The sequence below is a fragment of the Onychostoma macrolepis genome, chromosome 04 (genome assembly GCF_012432095.1).
Source record: "Onychostoma macrolepis isolate SWU-2019 chromosome 04, ASM1243209v1, whole genome shotgun sequence".
Classification (NCBI taxonomy): domain Eukaryota; kingdom Metazoa; phylum Chordata; class Actinopteri; order Cypriniformes; family Cyprinidae; genus Onychostoma; species Onychostoma macrolepis.
The window spans coordinates 7,507,588-7,529,514 of record NC_081158.1 but is presented as its reverse complement, the minus strand read 5'-3'; the positions used below and the strand labels follow the sequence as shown (position 1 = coordinate 7,529,514).

General features: G+C 37.2%; 2 protein-coding genes across 2 annotated transcripts; one reads left to right on the top strand and one right to left on the bottom strand.

Moving 5' to 3' along the window:
- Positions 1-12,308: 12,308 nt before the first annotated feature.
- LOC131538837 (osteocalcin 2-like) lies at positions 12,309-17,879 on the bottom strand. The gene is made up of 3 exons (XM_058772988.1): positions 17,625-17,879; positions 16,075-16,331; positions 12,309-13,409 (listed from the first exon to the last, which is right to left on the bottom strand). Exons 1-3 carry the CDS (start codon positions 17,752-17,754, stop codon positions 13,365-13,367), a joined length of 432 nt encoding a protein of 143 aa, XP_058628971.1. The 5' UTR covers positions 17,755-17,879; the 3' UTR covers positions 12,309-13,364.
- A 152-nt stretch (positions 17,880-18,031) lies between these two features.
- On the top strand, positions 18,032-21,916 carry LOC131538808 (uncharacterized). Its single transcript, XM_058772943.1, has 3 exons — positions 18,032-18,509; positions 18,619-18,826; positions 21,412-21,916. Exons 1-3 carry the CDS (start codon positions 18,379-18,381, stop codon positions 21,865-21,867), a joined length of 795 nt encoding a protein of 264 aa, XP_058628926.1. The 5' UTR covers positions 18,032-18,378; the 3' UTR covers positions 21,868-21,916.
- The last annotated feature ends 11 nt before the right edge of the window (positions 21,917-21,927 follow it).

The following is a 21,927-nucleotide window of genomic DNA, read 5'->3' as shown; positions in this document are numbered from 1 at the left end:
AAAATGAAAAATGTCAATTCATAAATAAGGAAATATACACTCTACAGTCACATCAACAGTTGAGTTAAAATAATGGTTTTAATTATTAGTGTGTTCCATGAGGAGGATAATTTAGCACCTCCAGTGGGGTTTGTAATGTAGCTGTAGGTGGTCAATTTTATAATTTTTTTTTAAATTGTGCACTTTTACTTGGCTGCACTGAGTACAGGGCAGACACAACAACAACATTAGCGAGGCAGCGCTGTGAAATGTAACAAAAGCACATATACAAATGCACATAAGTCTGCACAGTGTCAACAGCTAACACGCTAACAAACTGGGCCACAGTTTATAGACTACACCAAGCATGGGGTAGAGACACAATTTTCAACCAATAGCTATGCCTCTAGAGAAGCCTGTAGCTGTAGGTGGGGCTAGACCAATGAGCATCTTACAGATATGACCATTAAGAATGCATGTTTTTTCCCAAGGCATGCCTCAGTTCGTCCCGTGGAATGCAGCTGAATCCCGTTAGCACTTTGTTAAGAAATTATTTCGTTAGTTAATATAATATGTTATCAGGGAATTAATATATTATGACACATTTAAGTAATAACAATGTATTGATTACTTAATCTATGATTCATATAGAATGTTCATTAGTTGCTGATGCAGTAATCATTAATAAATGGCTTAGTTCTTATACATTAACTCATGATTATCTTATCATTAGTTAAGCATTATTTAATGCATATTTGTGCACCTGTATTGTAAAGTGTTACCCAGGAATGTCTGAAGAACAAGTAATGTTGAAACCTCTATCAAATATATATATCAGTGCAGCTCCATGTCCAGATTGTTGAGTCCTACCTATTTTCAGTGGTCCAAAACCAAATGTAAATTGTGTTTATCTAGTCATCACCACTGATACTGCAAATATGCAAATACTCAGGGTTTAGGAATGTACAGTGTGACATGTCAGATTATGAATAACAGAACAGAGTGAAATTAAGTAAATTAATTATCCAGGATCCTGTTTACAACTCAACAATTTACACTTGGAGCCATATTTAAATTCCAATAGCTCAGTAAATGAACCAAACAGACCCTTAAAAATATATCAAAGAAAAGTTTGCTAAGCACCAAAATCTAAAAGGACATTAAGATATCTTTAATATTTCTTGAGTTACAGGCAAAGCGTTGCATGTGTTTTCTTAAGTTGCAGCTAGGGCTGGGTATTGTTCAAAAATGTTCAATATCGATACCGATACCTTGACTTTGATACTGGTTCCTGAATGATACTTTTTTCTATACCAATTTTATGAAATCAATATTAACAAGATTACAATATCTAAAAAAACCTTTGGTTTTATTTTTCAGCTTGTTGATGTTTATACAGACTCATCTCCTGAGCCACTGCACAAAGGAACAAAATGTAACCAACAATAAATCGGTGCAAATAGTTTTAATAAAGCTCAAATAGTCTTCAGTTTACACACAGGCTACATTTACACTAGTGCGTGTTCGTTTTAAAACACATAGCTCAGACAGAATCATCATTTCTATTCATTTTTCCACTGATTTACTGATGAGTATTAGTAGCTTCCAGCGCTGTCTGTCTGTGTTCTCTCTTCCATGATCGCTGTTCTGACTCAGAGGTAATAACATATTTAATTTCAGCAACATTACATGACCGAAACACACATTAGACGGCAATCAGAAGTTATTACAAACACTTGATGGTGGTTTAAAGTGAGTTTTGAGTAAAAGCGGAATATAAATTTATATTTATTGTCTTATGTAGCATGATGCTACAGTGTGCATGAATGGTCACGTCACACGTGCTTTCGGTCGTGTTGCATGAACGGACATCTGCATATGATCAGAACTCCACGCAGCTCGCGCACTACTCTCCATTGGAAATGAATGCCCCTTATTGTTCGTCGGAGATAATGGAAAGGTGGTTTAAGGGGGCTGGGACGCATTCACACTACAGCCTCACGCGTGAGCCACATCTCTGAGTGTAAACTGGTGACGCGGACCGACTGTTCAGACTGATCAGTGTATTACAGTACCACGAGAGCTATAGAGAGCAGACTGCTCTGTACGTGTTCGAATCGCTCTTGCAGATGTCAAACACTGATCGATCTGCGCCACGCCACTTCTAGCTTATGCAGGCTTATGGCTCACCGAATTGATTAGATTTACCCCTTAGGTATCAAAATTTGGTACCGAGCGACGAGACATTTTTTGATGCTCGATGGTATCGAGGCAATTCGGTCGGTGCCTAAAAAGTATCGAACTCAATACCCAGCCGTAGTTGTAGCGCTCTCTTGGCCACGTCTGAATATGGCTTTTGTCCATCCATCATGAAGCAAATTAGCTCGAAAGGGGAATATTTATAATTAATAATAGCTGGTTATAATTAATTATGAATATTTAGATCAGATCTTAGAATTCACTGTAGCAGAATCAATATTACAATGATTTAATCTGTTTGTCCACCAACAGTATAATCATTTATCAATTCAAGAAAATATTATTTTCCTGGCCAAGAAAGAATAACTTTCCTACTTCATACAGTACTAGCATTAACTTGGCATGTAGCAAGATCAACAATCAATGACTCCGAATCATGAGCAGAACACAGAGGCAATCAATTGTGAATATAGTGAATTTAATAAATGAAATTACAGATAACATACAACTAGACTAAGCACAACACATATATACAGAATAAAGGAAAGTAAGGAAAGAGAGAGAGAGAAGAACAAAGAATGGCAGTATTTAACATCAATTAACCACAACCTAGTGAGAAACATCAGAGAATCAAGAATCACCTTAACAAAGGGGCCCAAACTTAGACACGCACCTAAATAGTTGGAAACGGTTACTTGCTTTGACTTTGCTGCTGAACAAGAGTCTGGATGCGGTAGACAACAGAGGTTCTTGGTGAGTTCAGTAGGAGTGAGCTGGAGGCTTTCGTCGGGTTCTTCTGAAGATTGGGGAGTCCACAGTGAATCGACAAAGTTACTTGATGATAAAAACTGCCAGAAGGTCCGACTCAAGGGTGATGAGTCTTGGAGAGTGTGTCTCAAAGGGATTGAGCAATGATGGGTTTGGGTCCGTGGTCACACCCATCTTTGGCAGATTGACCAATGTAGAGGTGTGAATTCTGAGCGGGAGAGGTTCCTTTGTCTCACGCGACACCTTATTTGCATGGTTTATTGTGGTCTGGGGGATTTGTCCAATATTAAGTCAGAGTATGGTAAAAAGAGTATGGTGCAAGTTATGGTGACATAATATACACCATCAATCCGGGAATAAAAAGACAGTCATTTTGATACCTAACATGCAAGGGTTTGGAAAACATTAAGGCAATGATACATTAATATGTCTAGATCCAAGTAATTGGAGCTTCACATTAGGATGGGACTGAGAAGCTCTCGTAGTAATTAACTTACCCCACCTCTCCATGAAAAAAAACACTAATCCCACACGAATAGGGCTTTAGAAGAGAGTAAAATTATGGAATCCCAAGTTTCTAGAAAAATATGCAATTCCTTAGATCTGAACAAAACATCAATCCTTTAATTTAACCCTTGAATTGACTTTTCAATGAGGTTATGGAACTTAATATTAATTGCACCAGTTCAACTAAAGTTTGGAGGTATTACTTGTCTGGGATTCTCCTCAGAGGCATGTCCAAGATACTTCAAGACACGTACCTGCAAAGCTACAGTACTGTTAAAAGTTTCAGGCACTTATGTGAAAATGCTGTAAAATGAGGATGCTCTTGAAAAAAATGTCATGAATAGATTTTCTTTATCAATTAACTTCTTTTAACTAAATTAAATCAACATTTGGTGTGACCATCTTTTGCGTTTAAAGCCGCTTTTGCCCTAGGTGCACTTGTGCATAGTTTTTTTCAGGTAGCTTTGCACCTTGGTCTCTTGAGGTACCTACCTCTCCACAGTTCTTCTGGATTTTGTCTGTCTCAGTTTGTTCTGTTTCTTCATGTCATTCCAGACAGACTAGATGATGATCAGATCAGATCTCTGTGTGGAGCACTGGCTGTTGTGCAAACAAAAATCTCACTGGATTATTACAATTAATGGCAAAATGTTTGAAAATGTAAACTGATGTTTCCTACTGACTCACTACAGCAAAAGATAGAAATAACTGACTTAAAATCATTTTTTAACTGGTGAAAATACTAGTGTTCTAATAATTTTGGCCACAACTATGAAGCCTGTGAAGCTGCCTGCCCAGCATTAACTTGGCTGGTGTTTTGCCAGTGGTCTCCTGGTAAGGTAGGCAGTGTTGATGAAAAAACTAAAATTTAAATAACCACTGGTCCCACATTTGATGGTGTTGTCCCACATATGATGCAATCATTGTTTTTAATGTTCTGTATAGTCTTTATGTCAGGTTTGTTTTTGGGTGATGACTGGTAGTGAGTTTTTGCATACTTCCCCAGGTCTTGCACAGCTCAGCCAGAACACTGGAGGTCAATTGTGCTCCCCTGATATGATATACTTTGGTACCCCCCAAACAGGTAAAGATCTCATCCAGTTTTCTGTATCTTACTGTCTCTAAAAAACATACCCAATATCATTGCTTCCTTAGACTTTCAAGGTTCTGAAAAGTGTAGACATCCATCTTGTTTTCATCATACTAAAAGCCCTTTCGATTATGCTGTGCCCCCTTGAGTAGTAGTAATTGAACTGCCTCTGGACTTTGTAGGGTGTGATCAAGCAGACTGTGGTGTCTAAACAGGGATAGCCCCCATCACCCATAATAATGTACTCTGTAGGGGGATACCATTGTGCCCTATAAAAGAAACTGTTTTTTGATATTTGTGTCATGTACTGTCTCTGGATAGCTAAAAAAATATGTCTAGGAATCTTCCACTGGAATCAGATATTGCTTGCATGTTGATGGTGCGTGTAGTTTAAATAGTCTGTTGGTGCTGCCATTGGGGATTTGATCCTGATGTGGGTTCCATCTATTGCACCAACAACTTTGTTAAATGCAGGGGCTCTAGATAGTTGGACAAATCCTTATCTGCCTGCAGCTCCTGTTCTTTCTTCAGGTTTACCCATATGTTTTGTGTCAGTCTGTGGATTATGCGGTGGACTGTTGCTTTCAGCACATTGAAAACACTGGACACGACCCGATATGATAGTCCAATAGCCAGCTAGTAAACGTAGATAAGAGCTTCCAGCTGATGACTCCAGCCATGGTCATGTTCTCTTTCCAAGAGCCTCTGCAAAGCATTCATTGCTCTTCTGCTCAGTCAGAAATCCTGCTTCAGCTGCCACGCCAAGCCACAACTGCAAAGATGGGAATGTTATGGTTTAACCTGCAGTATGTTCCTGGATGATCATTATTCTGCATTAGAAAGACTTCTCTCCTCTCCCCCAAACAAAGCACACAAGCTATAGCCCTATTCGGACGGGACTAGTTTTACAGGGGGTCGTTAGAGAAATTTGTGTTTCACAGACATACTTGGTGATTTTAATCCCGTCCGAATCAGCCACGTCTGTGTTTTTCTCACACAACCTCTGTAATAATTCCAGAGCAAATTACCTACTGTTTTTCAGCAAACTCAGTGATCCTCTGAGAAAACGAATCCCGTCCGAATGCGATGTCTGTGATTGCCAGTGATTTTTTTATTTTTTATCAAATAAAAAATAATTTCCTTGTGTGGAAAATCACGGATCCACCCACAACTTCTTCCACACCAACCACCTGCACCCGCTCACAATCACCAGAATACTAATTACCACCTGTCATCACTTACCAGCCACTATATCAGTCACTCACCACATTCCCTCGTTGGCTGGTCTCGAGGTCGCAAGCTACTTACCTTCTACTCACCTCATGGTATTCCAGGACCTCCTGTGCCGTACGCCTTCATGACCGACCTGTCTCTAGGAAGAGGAAAAGCCTGGGTGTTGGACTCACAGTCTATGTTTACCGATCTCTTAGATCGTCGTTTATGTTTTGTTTGAAATCCTTTGAGTTTGAGTTAAGTTTGTGGAAAGGAAATAAATTAAGAAAAGTACTTCCACTAACCTTGTGTCTGCCTCTCCGTCCACACCTGACAGTTTTGGCCAACGTGAATTACCATAGACGCTCTTACCTCACGCACATTTGGTATATTTGCCTCCCTGCAAAGAAATAATAATAATAAAAAAAATAAAAATATAAAATAAAATCAAGAGCCAGATCACGTTCAGATCACTGTTAAGACTGGCTATTGTAATATCAGCGTCAGGTAAAATTATTCACGTTAATTTCTGCACTCACTTAGGCTACATAATGTTTTAATTACATATGAAAATTAAACACGGGCTTACTACAAATAAATAACTAAAGTAAAAGTAAAGTAACCACACACTACCATGGTTTTGCTATACTTGCCATTTAGCTTCACCATGGTTTTTGTGTGATTATGGTGATTAATCCGAATGACTGTACACAATGCACGCATACAGACCGCGTGATCTCTGAAACGCCCAGATGTCCAAAACAGACCCTCCCACCTCTGTAATAAACACGGAGATGTTAGTCCCGTCCAAATTGGTACATGAAAATCGCAGACGTCAGGTGATAAAAATCAAAACTCAAAAGTAGTTTAGAAAACTAGTCCCGTCCGAATAGGGCTTATGGTGCAAAAAATAGGCCAACATATACAATCAAGTAATTTCAAAAGGATATTCAGTCGTATAAATCCTGGGTAACACTTTATTTTAATGGTCCCTTTTGAACTTTCTGTTGACACTAAGTAATGTTGCAATTACATGTCAACAAACTCTCATAAGAGTATTAGTAGACTGTGTGCTTCATATCTACTAACTCCTTATTGTGATGGTCTCCCAACAGATATTCTACTGACTATAAGTAACTTTGCAAGAACGTGTCAACGTTAATCTAACCCTAACCCTACCAGTCAACTAATACACTACTAACACTCTAATGAGAGTTAGTAGAAATGTAGGTGCAACATTACTTATAGTCAATAGAATGTGTTAAAGGGACCATCAAAATAAAGTGAAACCAAATCCTGTAAACATTTCACACAGTAAACACATAAATGGATACAAACATAGGTCAGTAACTCCAACGGATTCATACAACACCACAGTATAGGAGTCTATGGAAGTTCTACATGTCCAGCTTCTAACATTACTGAGTTGTGTAGTTAGCTTTGTTAACATTAAATACAACAAAATACCATTTAACTGTTCATAAGGTAGATTGTCTGGGGGAAGAAACTGTTCGTGTACCTGGCTTTCCTAGTAATTGGGGCTCTGTAGCGCCGGCCAGTTAGCAAAAGTTAAAAAAGGGGATGACTTGGATGTGAGGGAACCAGAGTGAATTTCTGAGCCCTTTTTCTCACTCCGGATGTATACAGTTCTTGAAGGGTGGGCAGGGGGGCACCAATAATCCTTTCAGCAGTCCAAACCGTTCTCTGTAGTCTTCTGATGTCTGATTTTGTAGCTGAGCCAAACCAGACAGTTATTGAAGTGCACAGGACAGACTCAATGACGGCTGAGTAGAACTGTTTCTACTGAGCAGCTCCTGTGACAGGTTAAACTTCCTCAGCTGGCGAAGGAAGTACAACCTTTGTTGGGCTTTTTTTTTTACAATGGAGTTGATGTGAGTGACCCCATGGGCGTCGCTAGGCCATTTTTAGGGGGGCTTTAGCACCCCTAAATTTCTGCTCAGCCCCCCTAAAAATCTTGCGATTCTTTCCCTTTAAATTTCAAATGAAAACGGCGGCAGACTTCGGCTCCTCCCCATTTTTCTGCGCGTTCTTCAATCCACAGACTGCGGTGGCGCAGAGGAGAGGATAAGGTGTGTTTATCGATAGATTGTTATAATATCTACATCTATGCAGTTCTTTGTCATAAATACAGTTTACAAAAAGTAATGGGAGAGCAATCTTTTTCCAATCTACTGTAAAGTTTTCGCTGCATTCACCACTCATCACACCACAGCTGTTTCCTTCAGCGAAAGCCCTTAACACATATGAACGCATACTTTATAAACCGATCACGTTATTGCTATTTTCATTTGAAAATTTAGCTTTCAATATAGAACATAATATTACAGTGCATGTGTCATTAACTACCATACAATTATGCATAGAAATGATTAAAGACAGTGACCGGCAGCACTCAGTCAGTGCACTCATTTTAATTGCATATCAGAGTGATTGTCAGATATTGAAACGTGTGTGTGTGTGTTTTGTATTAATTTAAAAAATATATTTTTTATTGTTTGAATTGAATTCATGTAGAACGGTTCTACAATTTTTTTGTACAAATTTTCAATCTTTTTTTTGTAAATATTTATTTTTTATTATTATACCCTCATTGGGGGCTGAGCCCCCCTAAAATGAAAATCCTAGAATCGTCCCTGAGTGACCCACTTCAGGTCCTGAGAGATGATGGATCCCAGGAACTTGAATGTCTCCACTGCAGTCACAGTGCTGTCTATGATGGTGAGGATGGTGAGTGGGGGGAGAGCAGGGGGTTTCTCCTGAAGTCCACGATTATCTTCACTGTTTTGAGCATGTTGAGCTCCAGGTTGTTTAGACTGCACCAAGACAGCCAGCTCTTTAACCTCCTGTCTGTAGGCAGACTCGTCACCGTCATGGATGAGGCCGATGAGTGTGGTGTCGTCCGCAAACTTCAGGAGCTTGACAGAGGTGTCTCTAGAGGTGCAGTCGTTGGTGTACAGGGAGAAGAGCAGTGGGGAGAGAACACATCCCTGAGGGGCACCAGTGTTGGTGGAGTGGTTGTTTGACATGAATTTCCCCAGTTTCACTAGCTGCTGCCTATCTGTCAGAAAGCTGGTGATCCACTGACAGACAGAGCTAGGGACAGAGAGCTGGGTTAGTTTGGTCTGCAGAAGTGTAGGGATGATGGTGTTGAAGGCCGAACTAAAGTCCACAAGCAGGATCCTCACATAAGTCCCTGATTTGTCCAGGTGTTGCAGGACTGCATCATCCATGGACCTGTTTGCTCGGTAAGCAAACTGCAGGGGGTCCAGTAAGGGTCCATTGATGTCCTTCAGATAAGCCAGAACAAGTTTTTTCTAATTACTTCATGACGACAGACGTTAGAGCCACAGGTCTGTAGTCATTAAGTCCTGTTATCTTGGGTTTCTTTGGAACAGGGATGATGGTGGAGCGTTTGAAGCAGGAAGGGACTTCACACAACTCCAGAGATCTATTGAAGATCTGTGTAGGAGGAATGTAAATACTCATGAGAATGAACGAGCAAAACTCCCGCGGCGAGTAGAAAGGCTTGCAGTTAATGAAAAGTGCTTCTAGATCTAAACAGCACATCTTCTTTTACACAGTTACATCTGTTCACCACCTCTCATTGATGTAAAAGCATGTCCTGCTGCTGCACGATTTCTCCGTTGATTCTGCGTCGCGGTCCGTTCTAAACAGCTGAAAGCTCGGCAGATGAAGCGTGCTGTCCATAATGGCGTCGTTCAGCCAAGTTTCCATGAAACACAGAGCAGCAGAGTTTGAAAAATCCTTATTTGTCCGGGAGAGCAGAAGGAGTTCGTCCGTTTTGTTGGGTAGAGTGTAATATTTATCTCTTCATTTAAGCTTTTATTTTGAATTTTAGCTTTAGTAAATCAAATCATAGAGATACGCTATTGATCTGATTAATTTATATTAATCAAAACGTATAATTTATACTTCCTTAACGACTCGTCCAGCGAGCATTAAACCAGTATATCTTAGCAATTCTGTTTATTTCGTGGCCACGATAATACAGAATTCATTGGGTAATTTTTGAGCAACAAGTAACACGATCTTTGGCAAATAGTTTCAAACTTGAAAAACACAGAACCAGCCCACTCTTTATAAATGAAACGAGAGTTTATTTGCTATTCTGATACAATAGTAACAAAACACATATATACACGTTCTGGTCAGAGGATTGCAATTTGAAAAAAATTCTTAGACCTGAGAAGGTTCTAAGACCTGAGAAGTCACAAACAGAGGACTTTACTATCTTTTCTTAAAGATGAATTCAACCAGTTTCCAGCATAATTATGGAGAGAGTGTTTGTTACTTGCTCTAAGTTGAGTTGAGAGGTATTCTCCGGTTCCCTTTCCTTCCTGGTTGGGAAATCCCGGGGCTGTTGATTGGCTGCTGGTGCGGTCCTTGCGTGGCATCACTGGGGAACCCCTTCGGTGGTTTCTTTGTGACGTTGAAAGTGACGCGCTCACTAGAAGTTCTGCTCAGAGTTCATTTGCGTAGCTTCAGGTTCTAACAGTTTCTTCAGTGAGAAGCTGACAAAGTGTTTTAGTTCTTTTAGATGATCAGCTTGATGTTAAGTCTGCGAATGCTTCGCAGCGTGATCAGGGGAAGCAAAGACCAAGTTTTCAAGCAGCAAGCCAAAGTTTTCCCAGCACTATGCAAAACTGGGTGTCTGTTTGATGCAATCACATTGTCTCTGTAGGGCGGAGCCCTGCCCCGCACGGCTTCTTTCCTTGCATATATTATCTTAATGCTTCATCCATCATGTGAGGAATGTTTCTAATAAATTCTTATAAAAGTATTCATCATTCAAACGAGACTGAAAATCGACATATAATTCATTTCAACTTCCTGCATTTGAAATAAGCTTTAACCCGATACTACACACGGCTATCTATTCAAAAGACAGTTATAAGGCAAAGATCACACTAAAACACACCACGCATAACGTAAAACACCAAGCATATATATATACTGTAAGACATCAAACATGTTATTTGTTGATACACTTGCTCTAATAGCAATGGAAGTGAATGATTGTCTTTAGAGATCCTCTATGTAAGTTTCTTTTGTTGTAAGAGAAAAGAGGTGCGCATTCTCTTGGAATGCAGTGAAGAAAAGGGAGTTGTCCTGAGGTCATGGGAATGTCCGTGCTGTAGGTTTGTTGAGCGTCTGGTCAACGTATATCTGTCTTTTCTTGTTGATACCATCATTGAATTATGGTCAAAAGCAGTCAGGGGATTCAGGGAGGGTCTGTGCTGGAGCATTTGCAGATCCAATGTGCTTTGTACTGTCTGTCTATTTGACTTTATTTGTGGTAAACCGGTCAGGACCAACGTTGAAGGTTCTGTCCTTCAAAGGTAGCCAGATGTTCTTCTCAAAGTTTTATGGGTCTCATGAGAGGATAAGGAGAACAGGCAGAAAGCTAGTCAGATACTTGGGCGTTGTGTTGGTCATTTGTAAATTTTACGACTCGGCGATGGAGGGTAAACTCCCTGGAATGTGCTGAGTTGAGATTATATGTGTGTGTCCTTTCGACCAGGTCCTACAATGGACTAAGGAAAAAGGAATAGTTCACTCAAAATTCATCATTACTGTATGTAGTTGTCTCTTCCCGTAGTCTGTGGGCCAGTATTGATTGCAAAATCTACACGTCTTCTGTGGCTAATATTCATTTCATAATGATCCTCATTCTGTGAAGTCAGGCAGCAGAATTTAAGTGACAATGTGGAAATACTACTCATTTTGGGGTTAACTAAATATGCAAGATTAGTCTTACATGTCACTGTTAGCGTTCATCCTTTGCCGGACCGCTTTAAAAAAAATTGGGGGTATAAATTAAGATTATACCCACTTCTCCAAGGACCACTACACCACTGCTTTCCACCAAATGCTTGAGGTAATGAAAAATAAGAAGCTAACTATGAAAGGTAGCTCAGTTTTTTTTTTATGTTGACAATACAGTCAAATGTGGGAGAAAATAGAACAAGGGAGCAACACCTTAAAATATAGATGACAATCACATTTTTTTGTGGTCCTTTAAGACAGACAATGTCATATCATTTTTACTTACATTTTAATCTGTGTAACTTCATAAAATTACGGTTGAACCCCTGATGTCACATGCACTTCAGTTTTACTGATGTCTTTACTGTGTTTCTGGGCCTGGGAACATTTCAGTCGCATTACTGTCTATGGAGGGTCAGAAAGCTCTTGGATTTCATCAAAAAATATCTTAATTTGTGGTCCGAAGGTCTTGGAACAGGTTTGGAGCGACGAGTTTGACAGAATTTCCATTTTTGGGTGACTCTTTCTTTTAGACGACGAAGACGCAGAAATGAGAGATCTCGGTAACACTTTATTTTGATGGTCCCCCTATAGATAGTCTATTGACTATTAGTTACTTCTCAAGTGAATATCTACTTAGTCTCATCAGAGTAGAATCTGTAGATTGTCTATTAAACGTTTTGTAGCAATCAATACAATGTCTATAACATGTAAACAGCTATTAAAAATTTGGCCAGGAAAGTGTTATCAGCATGTTATTAATTTAAGTTGTAGATGTTCAACAGCATATTAGTAGACAAGCAACAAATCCTCAGTAAGTTCTCCGTACTTTTATACAGCAAAGTAAGAGCATTTTAGTAGTCAGCATGTAGCTGTTAACCAGTGTATCAACAGACTTTCAGAACGCATTCAGTTGTCTTTAAGTAGCAACACAAAATCATTTTAAATGAACTCTAAACATATATAAGGTGACTTACTCCTGATCTTTTGCTTTCGAAAGTATTTTTAAGAGTGCTCTACTAACTGTTTGTTGCATATAAATTACCTTTCAGTAGACAGTCATTTTACTTTGAGGTACATTCATCTATTCATCTGTTGTCACATTAGGCCCATCAAAATGAAGTGAAAATCTAAGAAACGCTGTTGAATGGCTCTTACGGCCAACATCACGGCTACTAGTCAGTTGATGTTCAGCAGACAGTCAACAGACAGTTAGTACCGACACTGGCAAGTATCTGATTTAAGATTAAGAAAACAATAACACCACAGTACAAGTACATATCTGCCAAATGGGAAATAAATAACAGAATCATCAGTTTGTCCAACCAACTGCTTTTAATGAACTGCTGTCAAGAAAAAAATAATAGACCACAGAGAGAATCAAACATGAAAAAAAAAAAAAACATTACAGTTTCAGAAAACTAAAAATGTTTTTGTAACAAAATCTTCACTTTAGTTCAAACACTGTTGCAAATAACTGTTAACAAAGAAATAAAAACACATGCAAACATGCTCTTAGCGAATAGTGAACATATATATAAATATGACTTATTTAAACAGAAAGGCAAAAGTGATCCTTTCTTTTTCATCAACAGCACTTTTTTGTATACATCCCCTACTATGTGTTCTCTGCACTTTTGAGCAAACTCAGCTAACTTCCCTGGTGTGAAGCTGATGCTGTTAAACTGCTCCCTGTCTGCAAAGTACAGCTCTGCGATTGGAGCGAGCTGGGCCACTGCATTCCGTGAGACACCTTCTCTTTGGAAGGCTTTGGTCATGGTTGCTCCACGTCTTGTCAGCTTCAGCAGCCTTTTATAGCGATGTATGACATCACGAACATTGTTAGCTGAAAAACAATCAAACTAAAGTGAATACCTCAATGACAAAGATATCCCCCAACCAATTTACTGAAATAATACAGGGCCATATGTTCCTTTGTTTTTTATAAAATGTTTTCAAGCCAAATTAATTTTAACAGTCAAGAACATTTAGCCCGCCTTCAAATAATTTATTGACAAGGATATTTTTCTTAATTTTGTGTGGTTTATTTTTCCAGACTAGTTAAAAAGTGGGGTACTAAGAGAAGAAAAAAAGTATGCTGCTCTTGATATGAGACCATCTGCTTAACCAAACTCTTCCTTGTACAGAAAGATTTCTGACTTTTGTTCTGACAGGAAACCTGTCAGTACTTGTCAGTGTACAAATGCATAACCTGAGTTCAATCACTTGGAACATATGAATTACCATAAATTGATGGGTTACTTAATGACATAAATTACTTTCTTTTCATGCACAAATATATCTTGACTAATGCAAATGACTTCCGTCCTGGAATGTATTATCATTTCATTTTCGGTTGTCTGGAACAATATAGAAGAATAGTATCTGCATTGCAAAAAATAAAATAAAATAATAAATAATAATAATATATATATATATATATATATATACACACATACATACATACACACACTATATTGCCAAAAGTATTGGGTCACCCCCTTCTAATGAACAGGTTTGACTACTTTAGTAATTTCCATGAGTACAAATCTTAATGTTTAAGGCAAGGCAAGTTTATTTATATAGCACATTTCATACACAGTGGTAATTCAAAGTGCTTTACATAAAAGGAAGTGAAATAGTCATTAAAAATAATAATAATCACAACAATAAAAACAGTGATTTTTTATAGAATTTTGTTTTTGTGACTGTATGTATTGATGCTGGTAAGCACTTTGGTCAATGGCAGTTGTTTTAAATGTGCTATAAAAATAAAATTTGTATTGTATTGTATTGTATTTAAAAATTATTTAAAACATTTAAGAATAGAAAGTGATTATACACAGTGAAGTCAGTTCGGACGTAGCACAGTGCTCATTCAACAAATGCACAGCTAAACAGATGAGTTTTGAGTCTGGATTTAAAAGTGGCTAATGTTTTAGCACATCTGATCTCTTCTGGAAGCTGGTTCCAACTGCGGGCGGCATAATAGCTGAAAGCAGACTCCCCTTGTTTTGTGTGAACCCTTGGTATTTCTAACTGACTCGATCCTAATGATCTGAGTGGTCTGTTAGGTTTATATTCAGTGTATTTAGGTCCTAGGTCATTGAGAGATTTATAAACGAGTAAAGTATAGAAGCATATATTTAAGCATATAATGATATTCTTGGGAATTGTGTGCTTCTAACTTTAAAGCAACAGTTTGGACAGGACCCTTTTCTATTCTAACATGTCAGTGTCTCTGTGTACAAGACAAGGTTCAAAAAGAGATGATTGATTGAGTCAGTGTGGAAGAACTTGACTGGTCTGCAGAAAGCCAAGTCCTGATCCAAGCTGAACACCTCTGGTGTGACTTTAAATGCAGATCTTGAGCCAAAAACGTCTTTAGAACAGAAAAAGGCACTTCCAAAACTGTGGCAACAAAGATGGAAACATAATTCATCTCTTTTGCAAAAGTTTTGGAAGTTTCAAGTGAGAGCAAGGTTACATTGTGTTACCATCGTTACAGTTTTCATGTGTCAAACACAGCATTTTTTTTTACATTTATTTTTGGCCATATGACAGAGATCTGATATTCTATTTTACATATTTCTGTTTTGCATAAAACTGAAAAATATTCAGTATATCCTATACTGTATTCTAAAATGATCTGATATTAACTTTTGCATGGCTTTTACTGAAAAGAACTTAGGATCCTGTAACCAGAAGTTTTAATATATACGAACATGCTTTTAAGTTTTAAGTTTACATTATCTTAACAAGCAAAGCAATTCAACATTACATAAAATAAAATGTTTGGGCAACAGGTTATCACAACTGTTTTATGTTTATTTATGTTTATTGAACATGGTGTGTCTGTGAAACGTTGAGGTACCATCATAGTAGTTTTGTGTGTGTGTGTGTGTGTGTGTGTGTGTGCGAACGTCATGGCAACGTACAACACAAAGTACCTCACGCGAGAAACACTTAACGTAACGCGTAAATGTGCATAACGTAAATCAAGCAAGCTAGTATGCACAGGCCACTAAGTGTTGGTGAAATAACACATTAGCCGGGCCGGAATAATATGGATTTTTTTCCAGAAAACTTCTTGCACAAAATAAATTCAAGCACTTTCAAGGACCTGTATCTATGTACGTTTATTGTAAAAAACTTTCCAGGACTTTGACATTTTTTTTCAGATTCACAAACTTTCAAGCATTTCAAGGACCCGTGGGAACCCTGTTTGAACCTCGTCTTAAACACAGAGGCATTGTCATGTTAGAATAGAAAAGGGTTCTGTCCAAACTACTGCTATAAAATTAGAAGCACACAATTCCCTAGAATATCATTATATGCTTAAACATTAAGATTTGTACTCATGGAAATTACTGAAGTAGACAAACCTGTTCATTAGAATACCTTTGGCAATATAGTGTGTGTGTGTGTGTGTGTGTATATATATGTAAAATAACTTATAATTCACTATGATGTAAACAGAAAAACAACCACAAAAAGACAACTGTGTGTACCTCATTTTTTATCTTGTCATATTCATTCTTCTTGTCCTTCTTCTTGCTCTTCTTATGTTTCTTGCTTTTGTTTTTCTTGGTTTTGCTTTTCTTTGTTTTTCTTCTTTGAGTCTCTTCTGAACTTGAACTTGAAGAGGAGTCATCACATGATTCTTCTGTGACTGATGACTCTAAATCAGTTGATGTGTTCCCATCACTAGAAAGGTCAACAGCACCAGATTCTTCACGTGCCCCTGATGTACTAGGAATCAGGTCATCTGAATGAAGAAATATAACAAATATTGCATCAAAATCATTACAAATGCAATATATAATTTTGATTTCCTTTTACTGTAATTGCATGATACATAAAATAAAATTATTTCATAAAAAGGTGAACTATCCAAAACAGTGCTCAACGTATGCTTTAAGAATACAAATATGAAAACTACTAACATCTATATATGATCTAATATTTACATTTACAAATGAGGACAATAGAAGCAATCAAATCCAACAAAAGATATATTAATAAATTATATAATATATAACATGTACAGTGGAAGTCAAAAGTTTACATACACCTTGCAAAATCTGCAAAATATTATTTTACCAAAATAAGAGGGATCATACAAAATGCATGTTATTTGTTATTTAGTACTGACCTGAATAAGATATTTAACATAAAATACATTTATGTATAGTCCACAAGAAAAAACAATAGTTAAATTCATAAAAAATACCCCGTTCAAAAGTTTACACCCCCTTGATTCTTAATACTGTGTTGTTCCCTGAATGATCCACAGCTGTGTTTGTTTGTTTAGTGATAGTTGCTCATGAGTCCCTTTTTTGTCATGAACAGTTAAACTGCCTGCTGTTCTTGAAGAAAAATCCTTCAGATCCCACAAATTCATTTTTGTACTTTCCAGCAGTGACTGTATGATTTTGAGATGCATCTTTTCACAATGAGGACAACTGAGGGACTCATATCCAACTATTACAGAAGGTTCAAACGCTCACTGATGCTCCAGAAGGAGAAACCATGCTTTAAGAGCCTTGAACAGAATGAAGATGTGCCTGATTTTGCCTAAATATCTTTTTTCTTTTTCTTTTTTCATTTAGTACTGCCCTTCAGAAGCTACAGCAGATATTTACATGTTTCCCAGAAGTCAAAATAAGTAAATGTAAAATTTACCCTGATCTTCAAATTCAAATCACTAAATAACAACAACAACAAAAAACCCACTGTGGATCAGCCAGCTGTGGATCATTCAGGTAACAACACAGTATTAAGATGGATGTAAACTTTTGAACGGGGTCATTCATTCATTGAACTATTATTTTCTCTTATGGACTATGTAAATATATTTTATGTGAAATATATCATTCAGGTCAGTACAAAATAAAAAATAACACGCATTTATATTATTTGTATTATTTTGGTCAAATAATTAACATTTTGCAGATTCTGCTAAGTGTATGTAAACTTTTGACTTCAACTGTATATAACATAATATATAAAATATATGTATAAATATAAACATTATACAACAAATATGTTGAGTTGTTACTTTGCTGCGCTGAAAGCTCCACTACTTGCTGCCGAAGCTCGCTGTTCAAGGCTTCCAACTCATTCACTTTATTTTGTAATACTTCTGCCTTGTTTTGCCACATCAGTATTTCTTGCTTTATTGGCTTCATTGTATTAACTGGAGCTAAAACAACAACAAAAACACAGTGACAGTTATATTTCACCGTTGCATGCAGTGTTAACACATTTATATGGTGTTATATACAGAGTTAGCTCTATTATATACAGAGGTAACAGATTACACACACACACGTATGTGTGTGTGTGTGTATATATATATACTAGTGTGTAGTAAGTGTAAGAAAACTGCTATTTGCTAAATGATTACTATTTGGCATGTTATATATATATATATATATATATATATGTGTGTGTATGTGTGTGGATATTAGTACATACAAATTGAGAGACATCATTACAGAATGTTTAATAAGATGGCAATTTCAGAAGATGCAAAATAATGCTTCTGGTTCATTAAATACAGAATTCACTTTCTCTTTAATCTTATTGTTGTTGTTTTTGTTAAATTGTTGTGTCCATGTGCAATAAATCCATAACAGTGTAACCAGTTTACTAACAAATGAGTCCTCTGAGCTTTTTTTTTTTTTTTTTTAAACAATCATACATGACAAGGTATATTGACTTACTTGCCACCCACTTAAAGTACTAAGACAGTCTAGGTAGATTTTTTGTTTGTTTGTTTTTTAAGATATGTCAGCAGGAATGTACTTTACATGATGAATGCTATACTCATTTGCAGGCAGTGCAAGAAGTCATGTGGACGAAAGAGGAAAAGCATAAGGACCAAGTCCATTTTTTCCCATTCCCACGCAAGCCTTTTTAGTTGGATGAAGTATATTCACAGGTAAGTTTATATTGTTTGTGATCTCTAGTACCATTTCCTCCATAACTATCTGTACATTAAATTTTTAGTTCTGTCCTTTTACTGCAATATTGCATTGCATTGTGTTTAGATTTTCACAGGGTCTCCATATGCGACAGGTGGATATGATGCTAGATGACATCTCAAATAGCAGTGCAACGCTGTCCAAGATGTCCATGAAATTGCGAAGTGTGTGTGTGAGAAGTATGCGGAGGCTCAGGGAAAAAAGAGGACAAAAAGTTGGTGGGCTCAACATACGTGTACACATTGACGAAAGCAAGTTTCGCCACAGACGAAAAGTAAGCTATGATCTCTGAAAACGTATCTATTCTCTTCAAATATGAATGTGTACACTATAAAATAATCACAACTTTCCGAAAGATAACTGTGATTTTTTTCAGTTAGTTTTCTTTTCTTTTTATTGTAGTCAAAACTCTGTAAAAGTGCTGTATTTTTATACTGTACTTTTTCAGTTTTCTTAAATTACATACAAATGTATGTAAAAATAATCTGTAATTAATACAATAAAAAAATGTTAGATGATAAAACGGTCAATTAATGTAAAATATCCTTATTTAACTAAGCTGAAAACACCTTCACTGTAAAAGAAATTAAAAATAAATAAACACAAAAACATCACATGAATGGCAGCAACAGCACATTAAACCCTAACAGATCTCTCTAGATCTCAGCATCTTCACTCATAACAATCCAGTCTGACTTTATTTCTTTCATACTAAACTTCGTATTAAGAATTAACAGAGGTTCCGTTTACTGGTTTAGTTTGACTCTTGCCCCTTGACTTTTTAACATCGGTTTTTCTCTGGCTGCTGTATCTGTTTCTAAAACACATGTTATAACAAAAATTGAGAGAGAAAATCTCAGATGAAGTTGGTTATTTATTGATGATGATTCAATCATCATATAGTGGCCTGATTCACTGATCTCATCCAGAGTCATGCATTATTTACAGTAGTCTTGTGATGTTATGACAGTCATAAATTCAGATTTTTTTTTCATTCATTGTATATAAATTGATTTGAGCTGTCATTTTGATGGTCACAAACATCAAGAATCAGGGCATGAATCTCAACAATTGGTGACATTCAACAAAAAGCTTTTTTGTGACTTTAGCTTTTTTTGATGTTCAGAGTTGATCTGTTTAATTGAATATTTTGTTGACTGTCACCATTGTTGAGGTTTATATGCAGATTCTTGATGTCTGTAACGGCGCCAACGAGACGTGAGACGTGCAGGTCCATTTGCAGGCTTTTATTAGAGACGTGGTCATAACACAGGCAGGGTCAAACAACAGCAACCAGGTATGGCATGGGCAAGACACAGAGTAATCCTAGGACAAGCGTGGGTCGACGATCGGCGAACATTATCCAACAGGGTAAGACAGAGAGATAATCCAGGTACAAGAGCAATAGTCCAGGCGAGGCATAAACAGAGTCTGAACGGTGAGACGGGTAAATACAGGGAACACAGACTAGAAAACAAGAAACAGTGATAAACGCAGGTCAACACTGGGACTGAACAAGAAACACGGAATGGCACGGTAAGGCAGCTAACGCTTGAAGAGAGCTATACGCAGATCAATACTCAGCAAACTGAGTCAAACTGTGAAGGGAAGTCCATGGTTTATGTAGGGTGTATGATTGTGTGATAGTTCTCAGGTGTGAGCGTCTGATCAGTGCAATCAGCTGTGTGTGTCGTCAGTGCAATGGATGATGGGAATTGTAGTCTGGTGAAGTGCAACGGTAGTGTAGTGCAAGAGTCCATGTGGTGAGCGAGTGACCTCTGGTGGTGAGTGAACGGAAGTTCATAGACTGGATTCATGACAATGTCTGTGTGAGTCTACATGATCATGTCCAAATAACTTATGCACTTAAAAGCTTTCAAAATCATCAGTAAATAATCAACTTCCCCTAATCAGATTTTTTCTCTCAATTTCTGTTATAACAAATGTGTTGTAGAAACACAGTTACATCAGTCAGAGAAGATCTAGTATTAAAAAGCAAAGAGTCAGGAGCCCAACTAAAGCAAATGCTTTTCTCCACAACGGTGACTTCAAACTTTATTATATTCAATAAACATCAACATCTAAACCTCAGTTAATTCTCAATAAGAAGTTTTGTATGAAAGCAGTAAAGTCAGACTGGTTTGTAGTAAGTGAAGAGGCTGAGATCTAGAGAGATCTGTTAGTGTTTAATGTTCTTTTGGGATTTAAAGGGTTTTGTTGTCTGTGTTTTGAGGGTTACCATTGTGCTGAAGAGTAGAGTCCGTGCTTCAGTCCAGGAGAAGACAGTAATGGTGTAGTTGTTGATGCAGTGATTAGTTTACTGACATTAGTTCACACATGTGTGCTGTTACTAGCTAATGCTAACTGCAAAAGATTTACAATTTACAGAGAATGTTTCACAATAATAATCCAAGAAATATCTGTGAAGTAACAATGTTTTTGTAAAACATATATAAAAAAATGAGGATATTTAATTTAATTTTATAGTTTATGTTGGGCAGCGACTTCTACCAGTCATTGACCGTGTTATTATTTTTTATTTTTTTATATATACAATCTTTAACCATTATTTCCATTAATCGCAGATGTTTGACACCCTTTTTAAAGGTTTTTTATTTTATTTTTTTTTTTTACAGTGTAGACACAATATTGTTACATAGTTCTAATAAATGAAATTGAGATTTCTTTAAATCCTTTTTGGATTTAAAGAAATACTGTAAATCCTTTTTGTAAGACTAATAACATTTGGATTATTAGTAGGCCTGTCAGTTGACTTTAAAATTGTTATTTTGAGGCTGGTGCTTTTGACTTTTAGAATATATGAATGTGTGAAATAAATTTCATTTATTCTTTTTTCAGTATGCCAGAGGGCGTTTTGGAGGTGCATGGAGAAGGAAAAGCTGGGTATTTGGCATGGTTGAGATTTTGCCCTCCCGGAAACCAGTATTGCGGTTGGTGGACAAAAGGGACAAGACAACTCTTTTACCAATCATTGAAAAACATGTAAAAAGAGGCAGCATCATTCATAGTGATGAGTGGCGTGCATACTCAGCTCTTTCAGAGAGAGGATACCAACACCACACAGTGAACCACAGCATTAATTTTGTTAATCCATCGACAGGGGTACATACACAAAACATTGAAAGGGCATGGGCAAACTTCAAAAGGGAAGTGTGGAGGTTGTGTGCAAACCGGTCAGAGAAGGCTCTCAAAAACCATCTAATATATATAGAATGGACTTACTGGTTAGGCAGGAGACACAGACGGGGGATTCTCGAAAGGCTTTTGCATGACATCAGTCAGTTCTATAACTGACTCTTTTTATTTTTATTTTTTAAGTTCATGTTTCTAACCTTGTTGTGTTAACTTGTCCAT